This window comes from Vanacampus margaritifer, chromosome 4, assembly GCF_051991255.1.
Source record: "Vanacampus margaritifer isolate UIUO_Vmar chromosome 4, RoL_Vmar_1.0, whole genome shotgun sequence".
NCBI lineage: Eukaryota > Metazoa > Chordata > Actinopteri > Syngnathiformes > Syngnathidae > Vanacampus > Vanacampus margaritifer.
In genome coordinates, this window is record NC_135435.1 from 6,240,582 (window position 1) to 6,253,558 (window position 12,977).

General features: G+C 37.0%; 2 protein-coding genes across 2 annotated transcripts; one reads left to right on the forward strand and one right to left on the reverse strand.

The window, feature by feature from the left end:
• The first annotated feature begins 1,726 nt into the window (after positions 1-1,726).
• hypk (huntingtin interacting protein K) lies at positions 1,727-4,098 on the forward strand. The gene is made up of 4 exons (XM_077564575.1): positions 1,727-1,920; positions 2,387-2,442; positions 3,305-3,356; positions 3,866-4,098. Exons 1-4 carry the CDS (start codon positions 1,759-1,761, stop codon positions 3,959-3,961), a joined length of 366 nt encoding a protein of 121 aa, XP_077420701.1. The 5' UTR covers positions 1,727-1,758; the 3' UTR covers positions 3,962-4,098.
• mfap1 (microfibril associated protein 1) lies at positions 3,247-10,111 on the reverse strand. The gene is made up of 8 exons (XM_077564573.1): positions 9,907-10,111; positions 9,178-9,397; positions 8,956-9,094; positions 7,272-7,459; positions 6,908-7,177; positions 6,612-6,771; positions 4,940-5,029; positions 3,247-4,743 (listed from the first exon to the last, which is right to left on the reverse strand). The coding sequence occupies exons 1-8, from the start codon at positions 9,986-9,988 to the stop codon at positions 4,564-4,566; spliced, it is 1,329 nt and encodes a 442-aa protein (XP_077420699.1). The 5' UTR covers positions 9,989-10,111; the 3' UTR covers positions 3,247-4,563.
• Between the last annotated feature and the right edge of the window lie 2,866 nt (positions 10,112-12,977).

Consider the following 12,977-nt stretch of genomic DNA (forward strand, 5'->3'; position numbering starts at 1 on the left):
AAATATATTTTTACAGGGTCAGAATGGCATAGAGCATTTTCCCGTCTGCTGACTGGTTGGGCAGAGCAAGACAAGTTTGAATAACAGGACATGTCTGTAGTGATCTTGCCGATCTGCATGTATTAATTCTTAATCAGCATCCCTGGTGAGTAGGATGTATTTTATTTAAATTGATGCTTTTAGTTTTAGTTAAATATGGATTCTAAACTACTTTAGGCGAGGTCATGTGACAGAGTGGCGCCAGCTTACGTTTTCAATAGTATTGATTAGTTCTAAAATTTTGGCATGATAGTGGCTATATGAAGAGATAGATTAAATTGGGATGGCTCAAGGTTATTATAGTTAACAAAAACTAACGAAATACCAGTAACATAATACAATTTGTTCACAAAGTACACAGTAAATTCTGTAGCGTGAATTTGACTCTATTTAGAGTAAATTTGACTCTATTTAGAGTGGGATCAAATAGACTCCGTTTTAGAGTAAAATTTACACTTGGAAGAGAGTAAAATAAACAAGAGGGGGAAAAAAGTCCCTGAAGGGTTGAGGAATGAAGTCACAACCTCCATTTGGGATACTGTCCCACTAGCGCCTAATTTATGCCACTCTTACTGTTTGCTTAGATCCAAGAGAGCAGACCTTTTTGGTCTCTTGGAATTACAAAGATTCCATCTGACACGAGCAATACACTAACACACAGCTCAGAGAGTAGATTGGCAGTCTCCCAAGATGAAGGTCGTGAGTTCGCTCCTCAACCCTTGAGTGACCCCCCCCCCCCAATTCTTAATTTTACTTTCTTCCAAGTGTAAATATTACTCTAAAACAGAGTCTATTTGGCCCCACTCTAAATAAAGTCAAATTTATTCTACAGAATTTATTGTGTAAAATACAAACACGATTATTTAATAACAAAAAACAACAACTAAGAGAAACTACATTTTATGTCTCTAAAGCAAGCAATAATTACAGCAAAAATATTCTTTATTTTTATCTTTGTTAATTTTGTGGTATTACTGTATGTACAGCTGTACAGAAAAAAATAAGGTTGAACATTTAGGAATTGTACTTTACATTATTACTGGTGCTGTCAAAGTTAAAGCATTAACTCATTGGTTGTCACCAAAAAATTATTGTATTAATTATGTATTAACGCAGATTAATCACACTATCAATTTTGACCGCAGATGAGCCATTAGCTTGACAGCAGATGGTTACGTTAAAGGTAGCACAGGCCGTATTGAGCAATAACCATAACTGTCTACATGCATTAAAGTAAAGCATTTAATTAGTGTTTGTGCATGACATTCAGAATATTTGTTCATGTTAAAATATTGGGGGGGGGGGGGGGGTCATTTTAAATTATGCAAGTAATTAAATAATTTGAAAATGAGGATGATGACAGTGTGCAGTGGATCAAAAAAATCTAAATATGTCCTCATAACATTAAATATTGAAAGAATCAACACATAAAAGGTGCTCTTCAAATTTGGGGGCTAAAAAAAGTCATAAACTCAAACTAATACTAAAACGAATTAAAAACTAACAATCCCCCTCTAAAAGCTCATTAAAATAATAATTTAATTTATTAATTTAAAAAAAGTCAAAACAAATTTAAATGAACTTAAACAAAACACAAAAAAAAGGCAATGGCAAAAAAACCTGTAGAGGGCGGTAATGCATCAAACAGTGGCTACCTTGCCACAATTTACCAGAAAAAAAGAAGAGCTTCCGCCAGGCTTTCCTTTCCTCCTTGCAAACATGGCGACCGAGGGAGATGTCGATTTGGACCTGGAAGCCGATGAAAACTGCACTGGGAAGCCGGCAGAAAAGCCTCGTAAACATGACAGTGGTGCCGCCGATTTGGAGAGAGTCACTGATTATGCGGAAGAGAAAGAAATATCTAGTTCCGATTTGCAAACGGTAAGTGAACTTGATGCAGTTGACTGTTAACAAGCATGTGACCACTGGTGAATGCATTAAGTGTCGCGGTGCTGTGATCAAATTGCACAATTAATGAGTGAATAATTACATGAATTGCAACATTTAACGTTGATATTGCTCTTGTTACAAAATCACTGCTACGTAAAATAAACTCTTCATATACAACCTGAATATGAATAACATTGCACTAGTTAGCTAGGTAGCCTTTTGCCACACCACTGAACATGTAGTTTTTTAAAATATCTTAACTGTGTCTTAAATTTGTAAACAACATAAAACACTGCTGTAGTAAATAAAATACTGTATTCCGTGTCGTAGTCTTAAAGCGCTGTGTTTGTGACGGTAAATACATGCTTCTCATATCACTCACAGCCGTTGTACTTAAAATGCACCTTGTTTTTTTTAGTATACTTACTTAACATCATATATGTTTGTGTTTTTTTAGGCCATGTCAGTAATTGGAGACAGAAGGTCACGAGAACAGAAAGCCAAACAAGAGAGGTAAGATTACAATTCACAACAATAACATTTGGCTATAACGGATTCTAATAACAATAACTTCTAATAATCCAGAAGACACGTGTATTTATTTATATGCACCTCGATTTCACGATTCAGCTCATTTTCAACGATTCAATGTGTAAAATGTCGATTAATCGAATTTATTTGATTGATTGCCAAGCCCTACTTAAGGATAAACACTGGGATGAACACTTTTTGTCCTCTCATTGGACAAGAAGTGATTTACTACATCACTTCTAGAGTATGACGTAGTTGCTCTGCCACCCACCAGCTCAGTCTGTTTTTTTTTTTTTTTTTAAGTTTTTTTTTGCCCTCTTATGGTTCGATCAGGGGATGTTAATATTTGTCAACTGTGGGCATGTGAAGCAAACATCTTTATACCGATTTTCAGGTTAGTGATTTATTGGCATAGCATTTGGTTAGTTTATTTTAGTATAGCTTGTCATACTATAGAAATTATTTAGATCATAGTTTTCACTGCTGCTGTCAATCACAGCCACACCACGCCCAATCCTCTCCCCATTTACAAGTCCGACAGTCCTCCAGGCAACACCCCTGAAGCAAGAGTCTGGTCGACGGGTGAATTTCGCTTTAAGGGGTGACAAAACAACCATTACATCACGAGCTAGTGTGCATGTCCTGGCGCAGAATTTATACTTGTAGTAAATTCTCGCGCAATTAACGGCAAAATAGCGTTAGCAGGAGCTTTGCCGGACACTGCAAAATATCGTATAACTTTAGGAAGTTTAAAAACACAAATCATTACATTTTACATGTGAAGCATGCCATAAAACCACAGGGTGATGTATTTATTTATTTTTTGTCTGGTTTATTCTTTCAGAGAAAAGGAGTTGGCCAAAGTCACTATCAAGAAAGAGGATGTGGAGTTAATTGTAAGTTTGTTAGTATATGCCAAATATATTTCCATGTTTTAGTTTAGAAGTGTCTGCATCTTATCTAATGCACATGAGGGGGTCATGAATTACAACATATAACCATAAGAACCTAAGCGATACAAGCAATTCTGTTTTGGGTTTTAAAGAGTTTGTTGACCTGCTGTAAAAGTTCTTCCCAGTTACTTTTGGAATATAGTGTACACCTCCAATCAAATGATGCAAATGAGGGGTCATATCCTGTAAAATTTATATAGTTGTCAACTTGTAATTGTCAACTAATGAGTATAAAAATAAACATTTCAGAGCAATTTTAGTACTTGGCTAATAAGTAACATCTCAAACGTAAAAAGTTAAGTACCACAAAAAAATAAATACTTCAAATGAATTTTATACAGGTGAATTTTGTGGGTGAGGTTTTGAGTAGTCACAGATATTTTGATTTTCCAAATGTATTTCACTTGACACTAAAGCATGTGTGGTGATCAACTGATCATGTTATGACACAGATGTCCGAGATGGAGATTTCAAGGTTCGCAGCAGAGCGCAGTCTGAGGGAACACATGGGCAACGTTGTGGAAGCGCTTGTGGCTCTGACCAGCTGAACACACGCATGCACACACAAGACTCTTTCGCCATTTTTTGTTCAGACCAATTTCATTCGAATTGAACTCTTAAATATATCGTTGTGTAATCTTGGGGGTGGAGGAGGAAAAGTTTTGACAATAAAATATTTTCAAGACTTGATGTCTTTGTGTGCTTGTTTAGATTTATGCTGTACCTTGGTTTTGTTAAAAAGTCTGCAAAATACAAGTTTTATTTGTACAAAGAAGAAAATTTACCTTTCACAAGTATGGAAGTGTGATGGGAAAAAGAAAGAACAAATCCATTAACTCAAAATCATACCATGGCAAATATGCACAAAGTTACTGCACGTCTGAACCAATTCACTAACTAGCCCTCAAAGAGCTTCCGAGTAATGGATGAGATGTGTTGTTGATGATGTTCCTACAGAATTGACAGTTATGCATTTCATCTGCTGCAATAAACATTGTTGGTCAAAATACAGAGAAAACGTCAGTTTTCAAACCCATCTTAAATAATGTCTTCAGTCTTTCAAGATAGATTGAAACAACCCAAACACAATTTGTTTTCTTTTACAAAGTCAAGTCCAGGCAAGGGCCAAATGCCCTAAAGCTGGCAAATCTTATGTCTTCTTCCTTTTCACTGTGGGTTTGTCAAACACATCTCTTACTCCGGCTGCCTTCTGCTTAAAGAACTTGTTGTTCTGAGCACTTTCCTGAGCCCACGCAGAGTCAAACGACGTGGTGTCCTGATCCACCAGGTGAGTATACTTGGTACGTCCGGACCGCCCAAAGTTTTTAACCTTATTGGGATTCAAAATGAAAAACATGTCAAAAGAGGAAACATTTGACAACACATGTTCCAAGATTGTTAAAAACACAATATAGTTGGCAACCAAGTCCAAATTAGCCTCCCTCTCTTTTTTTTTTGCTACACTAACATATTCCCTGCATTAAATACATTTCAACTAGATAAAAGAAGTACATGTTGGCGCTGACCTGCATGACTTTGGGCAGGATTGTTTTGTTGAAGTGATCCTCCAGAGTGGGTGCACTGAAGTCTCTCTTGTACACGTCGTCCTCCTCATCCTGCAACACAAATCACATTTACTCATACAAACTCCTACCATTTACTCAAAGCAAGGGGCAAGTAGAGTTGCACGTTGTAAGTACAGTATTACTTTACTACATATTACTAAAACCAATGATTCATTGATTTCAAACCTTAGTTACTTATTCAACTACCAAAATGTAACTACTCAAAACGACCATCATGCCTATTCATCCCTGCAAGTTGAACACTTTATTCTTGAACGCACTATTCTTTTCGATATCGAATTGATTTTCCTTCTCTAGTGTGATATCGATTCATAAAACCATGACTCGATTATTTTAATATCTCCTTTTGCCATAAATTAACAACAAAATTGAATTTTAAAAGCCAATTTTTTTTGTATCTTTCCGTTTTCTTGAAATTTACCGTTTACATGAATTTTAAAGTATTTTGTTACATTTATGAAAGATCTGACTTAATGCACTTTACAATTCAGAATCGTTTTAATTTTTATTTACAATTATTGAATGGTTACTGCCTCTGCAATAATTTAATTTGGAATTTAATATTTGTGGAGTTGTTTTTAAATCATGTCCTTGTTATTTAAGAAGAATTGATATTCCATAATAAATCAATGTTTGATTGAATTAAGTGAATCGAATCAAATCAGGAAAATTTTAAATCAAATTAAATTGAACTCTTGTGAATCCAAATCGGCTCGATTGAGGAAATTTGAATCAATACCCAGCCCTACAAAATGACCTTGCAAACATCATGTAAAATGCGATCCTTTTGCATTTTCATTCTGCTGCAGCCACACCTTTGCTGCGTTGCATCTTTGTACACAACCAACCCATGAATAAGCATCTCCCTGATCTAATTATTATTTTTTTTTAACTTACTTTGTTGTTCTAAGTCTTGGGAGTTTTTGTGCTAACCTGGGACCTCGGGTATCATATTTCGTGCCATATCATGTGCAGATGTGTGTTGGTACGACAATAAAAATTCTTTAGAATTACAGTATTTTTCGCAGTATAAGGCGCATCGGATTATAAAGTGCACCTTCAATGAATGGCCTATTTAAAAACTGTTTCCATATGTAAGGCTAGAATAGAAGCTACTGTAGTGTCTGGGGTTGCATTGCTTACTTAACCAATATTGATCCACATATATGAGGCGTATCGGATTATAAGGCGCACTGTCAGTTTTTGAGAAAATTAAAGACTTTTAGGTGTGCTTTATAGTGCCGAAAATACGGGTATTTAATACCAATTTCAAATAAGGGGAGCAATAAATAGCAGCTGTTTCTGCTGTGTGTGCGAATTGTCTTCTTAGGGTCAATGTGCTGCTGTGCATGCATTAAGTATACACACAATGCGATAAGAGTAGAAAAAGAGAGATTTGATTGAGCTCAATGATTATGATTTCTATTAATTGTTTTATAGATTAGAAAGAATATTTGTCTTTGAGTGTTGTTATGTTAGCTGCCATTTTTGTCCAAGAGTCAAATATTTACAGTATGTGGCCCACAAGATGTACAAAGTTCAAGCAAAAAAAACAAACAGATGCAGAGACTATAAACAGCATATCCCACAATACATCTGTGTAGCAACTCACCAAGAAAAAGGCTCCTCTATGGTAGTACTTCTGAAGGAACTTGTATTTGCCTTTGGATGCCTTGTTGGTGATGACTTTGCCATTGTTGCGGAGCTCAATCCTGCGCTCCTCATCCTTCATATTACGGAATCGATCAATTTCTGCCTTTTCCTTCTCCATCCTGTCAACACAAACAATTTAGATGACCACATGGTGTTTCAGAATTCAACAAACTGGAATTATGTCGCCGTATTCTACACTTATAAGCCAAATGGTGTCCAACATGTTTAGAAATAAAAATGTCAGCTTGTACTCACACTTCTCGAGCTTCTCTGTCCTTCTTAATTCGTTTCAGTTCTCGAACTTTCCAGGCTTCGTATTCCTCCTCTTCGTTCTCGCCATCTGTGTCGAGGGCATCCAGAGCGGCTAGCGTGCGTCGATTCTCCTCAAACTCCTTCTTGGCCTCCTCTTCCACTATCTTCAGTGTGTAGCGTCGTCGCTCCTCCTGCTGCCTCTTGGCTTCAGCCTCCAGCTCTCTTTGCTTTAGCTGCTCTGCTTCCCGCTCTGCCACGGTCACTCTGTCTTTTCTGAGATGCAAACACATTCAGGGCACACCAAACTTGTTTTGGGAGGCCAATAAACCTGAAAATGAGGCACAAACATGATCGAAGCAGCTCTTACTTGCGGATGAAGACTGGTTTGAGCCTGGGCTCGGCTTCATCTTCACTATCCGTATATTCTTCATACTCTGATTCTGATTCCGATTCCTCCCCAGATTTGCCTTCCTCCTCCACCTCCAGCACCTCCATCTCGTCAGTCTTGCGTTCCAAAGCCCGTTGCCGCATCATTGCTCGACGCCTCTCGATTTCCTGCACAAAGAATATTTGGGGGGGTTCTTACCTCTGCCATTTAGACATGGGATCTTTGGTTTACAACAAAGGCCTATGTATCCCAATCTAGCATTTTTTCTGAAAATTGCATGAGATTAATGGCAATTTTCTATTCTTCTAATTTCTAGTTACTGATCGTAAAATGGCCACAAAAGTCACTACTTGTATCGACTGCCGTCGCGGGTACCTTGAAATAATTCCGATACCTGGTGTATCAGTACTCGCCCATCTGCACTATAAATAGTATCATTTGTTTTTTATTATAAAATTCTAAGTACACCCCTGCCAATGAGAGTGCCACTGTCATCTACTGTAGCAATTAATAAATACAATTTATTCTAGTAAGGCAAAAAATAAATTCCTGGAGTCACACAACCCCCTATTTGAGAAGGACTGCACTCTGGTCTTATTACTGACCAATGTTAAACACATTAATAAAATCATAATTACAGATAACACATGTATGAAAAAATACTTTTAGGCCAATTACAGTATATAAAGCAATTCAAAGAAAACTAGTTAAGTACAGCGGTAACTATGTGTGCCTACCACTTGATAACATACCCTTACACTAGCTCAATGCAAGCATTTTACAACTTAAAAACTCCGTATGTTGATACCGCCATAAAACGCAGACCTCCGTAATTAAGGATGGTTGAGTACCAATACCCGGTATCTATAACGGGCCGATGCCTAGCCTTATTTCAAGGTATCGGTACTTGCAAAACAGCTGCCATCTTGAGGCCCTTTTACGATGATGAACTAGAAATAGAATAATAGAAAATTGATTTAAAATAAATTTTCCTGATATGATGATCAGTGGGTGTATGGATACATTTGCAATGTACAGTCGGAGGTAGGATTGAACCTGTTTTTGTTTTTCGTGCAATAACGGAAAAAAAAAAGGAATGCAATTTTAAGTATGGATGGGTGATACCTAGTATACCTTATTTCAAGGTATAGGTACTTGCAAAGGTGGCTGCCTCTTGTGGTCGTTTTACAATTAGGAACTAGAGATTAGAATAGAAATGTGCCCTTTATTTTATGTAATTTTAAGGGGGGGGATATATTTTGAGATATTTACTGTAGGTAATTCTTTAATTAAATTTTTTTTTTATTGTATATATCAAAATTACTATTGTGTCGGTGACTACTCAAGGGTTGAGTACTTGTACTGTCATCGGTCTGAAAGATAGTGGTATTGAACATCCCTAATTCTATGGAAAATGCTACATTGGGATATATAGGTCTATTTCATTGAGTTGTTTATTCCCATTTTATTTTATGTATAGATAAAGGATGGCTGAAGGGTATCAAAAGTACTAGTGGCATCGGTACTTGTTAATGATATCGGTGACTACTCAAGAGTTTAATATTCATACTGGAATAGGTCTGGGGGGGGGTACTAGCATCTCTACTTGTATGAAAACTAAATGATGCCCTGTAGTTGTATAAAATGTAATATTGATGTGAACCTCATCGTCAACTTCTTCCTCTTCCTCTTCTTCATCCTCACTGCTTTCCTCACGTTGTGGATGCCACGTCCCTTCATCAGAGTCTTCGCTGCTCTCAGCAACAATTTCAGGCTCTACAATGTGTCGATGTCTGGCGAGCCTGAGTAAAGACAGAAACATTCTCATGTACAAACTGTCATCCTGCTGAGCTCATAATGTGAAAATAGAGAAGCCAGGTGATACCTCTCCTCAACGTCCTCAGAGACACGGTTGAGCAAACGCTTAAGACGTGGGTCAGACACGTCCTCTTCCTCCTGTTCGATCATCTCGGGCTCCATTTCTTTCCCCTTTTTAACAAACTGGAAATCCTCCTCTTCCTCGTCTGATGACTCCATCGGTGCATAGTCTGGACGTTTGCCTGACACATATCTCTTCACTTTCACCTTTTCCATTGAGATCTCACCTAGGAAACAATGCACAAATTGATTACAAAGTGTACAAAATCAAGGATTTCCTAATACATTTTTTTAAGCAGCATAAACTGACATTTAAAAAAAGGATTTATGAACCACAGTAAATGTATAGCTTAAATTATTGTCATACACCTTAGTTTTTATTGTAAAACATCTTTGAGTGTCTAGAAAAGCGGCAAGCGCTATATAAATCCGATGCATTATTATTATTCATTATTTAGTTTCACTTATTTATTTTTTTAAATTATCAAATCATAATTGATTACATTCTATTAAAATATTGTTCTTTAGTATGACACGTTGTCAGTCAGTGTCCCAAGATTGCATTGGTTGTGTAACGACATAATAGGTTCGAAACCATTAACGTCAACAAACATTTTTACTAAATCGACAGCCATAAGATAATTCGTTATCAAATTGAACAAGAACGATGGTTAGCCATTGCGTTAGCATTAGCATGCTACGCTAGTACGCTTTTAGCTAGACTTTTACGTCTAACCTTTCTCATTCCGGACCGGTACGGCTCCAGCCGTGGACTGTATAGGTGGCAGCTTCATGTTGGCTGAATCGTGGTTAGACATGGCTGCCTGGTGCACAAACCAAATTCAGACAAATACAGTATTTCGCTGGAGAAAACAACGTGCCAGCCCTTCAAATGTTGAACATCCGAAAGTACACAGTACTACGGCGGCGCAAAGTGGGCGGAGCCAGGGTCTTCCTCTTGTTTTGTTTGGAGGTTCATAACCGGTTTTGGTGCATTGCCGCCACCCTCTGGGATGCGGTTGTAGCTCGATCAGGTTTCTCCAATCCAAAGAGTGTCGAGATTGAGAATGTATGGGACGACCCGGAGTCCTACAAATTGGATGGATGGATGGATGGATGGATGGATGGATGGATGGATGGATGGATGGATGGATGGATGGATGGATGGATGGATTTGTTTCTGCAAAGGTCCGCGATTGGTGTCTGGCTTGACCCATCCCCGGTGAGTAGCAGCAGGAGCCGCGCTCGGGAATCATCGGGAATCTATAAACTATCAACATCAACAGTTTGGGGTGGGTGAATAGTCTTCATATATTTAACCAAATAAATGAAAACAAATAATCAAGAAGTAGAGAATACTGTTGTTGTTGTGTGTATCTGTTTACCTGCTCCTGCTGTGAACTTTATCCTGTCCCAATCCTGTTATTAAAAGTCAAGTTGACTACCATCCCGCGGGATTCCTGTGACCTGCAGGAATCCCCCCCACCCAAAAAAATAATAATATATATCAGCCTCTAATGTAGACAGCATGAGTTAGACACCCTTTGCTATACACAGTTTGTCAGAAAGAGGGGGAGGGTTGATTTGGTGTTGATTTGCCCTTTAACAAATTAATTATAAAAATGAAAAATCGCACATCTTCATTATAGAAAAGTCTTTGTAATGAAATATAATTACAAATTTAGGTAAATATTTCCAAAATATCAGTGTGTGATCAGATCCAGAAAATGTATTGAACATTATGGTTTACACAAAAAGAGCAACTCACATCAATGTCCCTTTAGTCATGTAATGGTTGGCTGGATAATATTTATGTAATATTTTATGTCACTTTCTCCTCCTTATTAGTGTGCAAAAAAATATTTGGGATAGACCAGACCTTTTTCCAACTAATTTCAGTTACAAAGCATTTCCAATATTACACAACTGAAACGAAGCACAAACCATTTTGTAACAATTTTTATGCTGAGCCAAACAAGCATCCGTGGTATCAGATGTGATCGGTTTGCGCGCATGCTGATGACGTACTTCGTGGCTTAAGGTCGGGTTGTGTTGGTTATTCGGGGGGAAAACATGGACACATTTTATGAAGAAATGTTTCACTTGACTTTATATACATACATTAATTAAAGCTTGCAGCCCACGATCATATCTCGTACCGACAACGGAGGTCGGGCCATAAGCGGAAGTGACGTTACTCCCAGAGTATATCCTCCCTACTTCTTTTACATTCTGAAACATTAACATATACATTCAAAGCAAACATAAACATTTTGCTCTTTGTATTTTATATGGAGACAACTGATCGAGGTGAACGAAAAAAAACAAAAACGGTTAATGTTGTTCAGTTTGAGCTGTCGTAATGTGACATCATCAGGACTACAATACAATAACAAGTGTGGATAAATCTCTCTGACTAGAGAAATATTGAAATATCAAGAAATAAACCCCCAACTGGCCCCACCTCTGATCCAGGGGTTGTCGATATTGGATAGAAAACGCAATAACAGTTTTATAAGACAATACCTCATGAAAATTATGTTTCCTGAAAAACAGAACAAAAACGGAAATCATAATAAATTTGATGAAACAAACTGAGAACTATGTATTTGAATCTACCAATAGCCCCCAAAATGAAAGAAACCCATTTTAAAATTATGAAAAATATTTACCCATCTAAAGAATTATTGAGATTACGATTTAATATTGAAGACAATGTGTGTTCATTCTTTAAGAGAGATATTGAAACCACTGATCATGTGTTCTTTTCATGGCCAACAATTCAACTATTGTGGGAGGATGTACATCTTTGGATTACTCCATGTTTACTTCATTCCCACCATCTTTATCCAGAGATCATATAACTTTTGGACTTACCCTTCAAACCAAGAATGAGGAAATGTCTGCAAATCTCATTTTATGTATGGCAAAAATTTTCATTCACAAGAAAAGTTTCAAAAATCGAACCCCGTTTTTCACAATTTTGTTAATGAATTTGGCATATATATTAAGTCTTTAAGCTTGGTTAAGAGGCCTAAAGTACAAATAATATATAAAATACTGAAGAAATTCCATCTTGTGTTAAGTTGAATATGTCCTGATTTCATTTATGTACTGTCATTTAATTATTACTTTAATAGTTTTACTTTATTTTCGTTATGTATGTAATTTACAATTGTGTGTGAACATGGTATAATTGATCATTGTTGTTATTCTTGTTTTTCTGTGACCTACTGTTCCCTTGGCAGTTATTGTTGATTTTTTATGAAAAATTGATTGCTGATTGTTGCCAAGTTTGCATGTCTTACAGCTTCATTCGAGAGAAAAAAGAAGGGAAAAAAAGAGTGTGGATATATCTTACAATGAGCGTTAGCTTTTTGGGAAATGCCCCAAGGTAGTGAATTTTACACCGCCATCTGCCAGTATTTATGCATCCAACCAACCATATTGATGGAGCTTCCAGAAATTACATTGCACAAGGTAGGTTAGTAGAATGCAAATTTTGGCGCGTCTTTATTAAAAGTAGAATAAAGATAACCAAGTGGGCGGAAACGTTCCAACATGATTTTGAAAAATAAATCGCTCAAATGGAACAAAAATGCAAAATTCAACACGATTTTAACAAACGAATGGCTAAAAAAGAACAAAAATATAAGGCAGTTGATATTTTGCCGTGACCGGCAACTCTCCAGCATGCTAGCGCTATTTTCCAGCAAAATCGTATTTTCGTTTATAAACGGCTCCGATTGGTCAATCACCTTAATGCGTCTTGTACTAGGCTTGGTTTCTGCCTTGCTTCACCTCTGT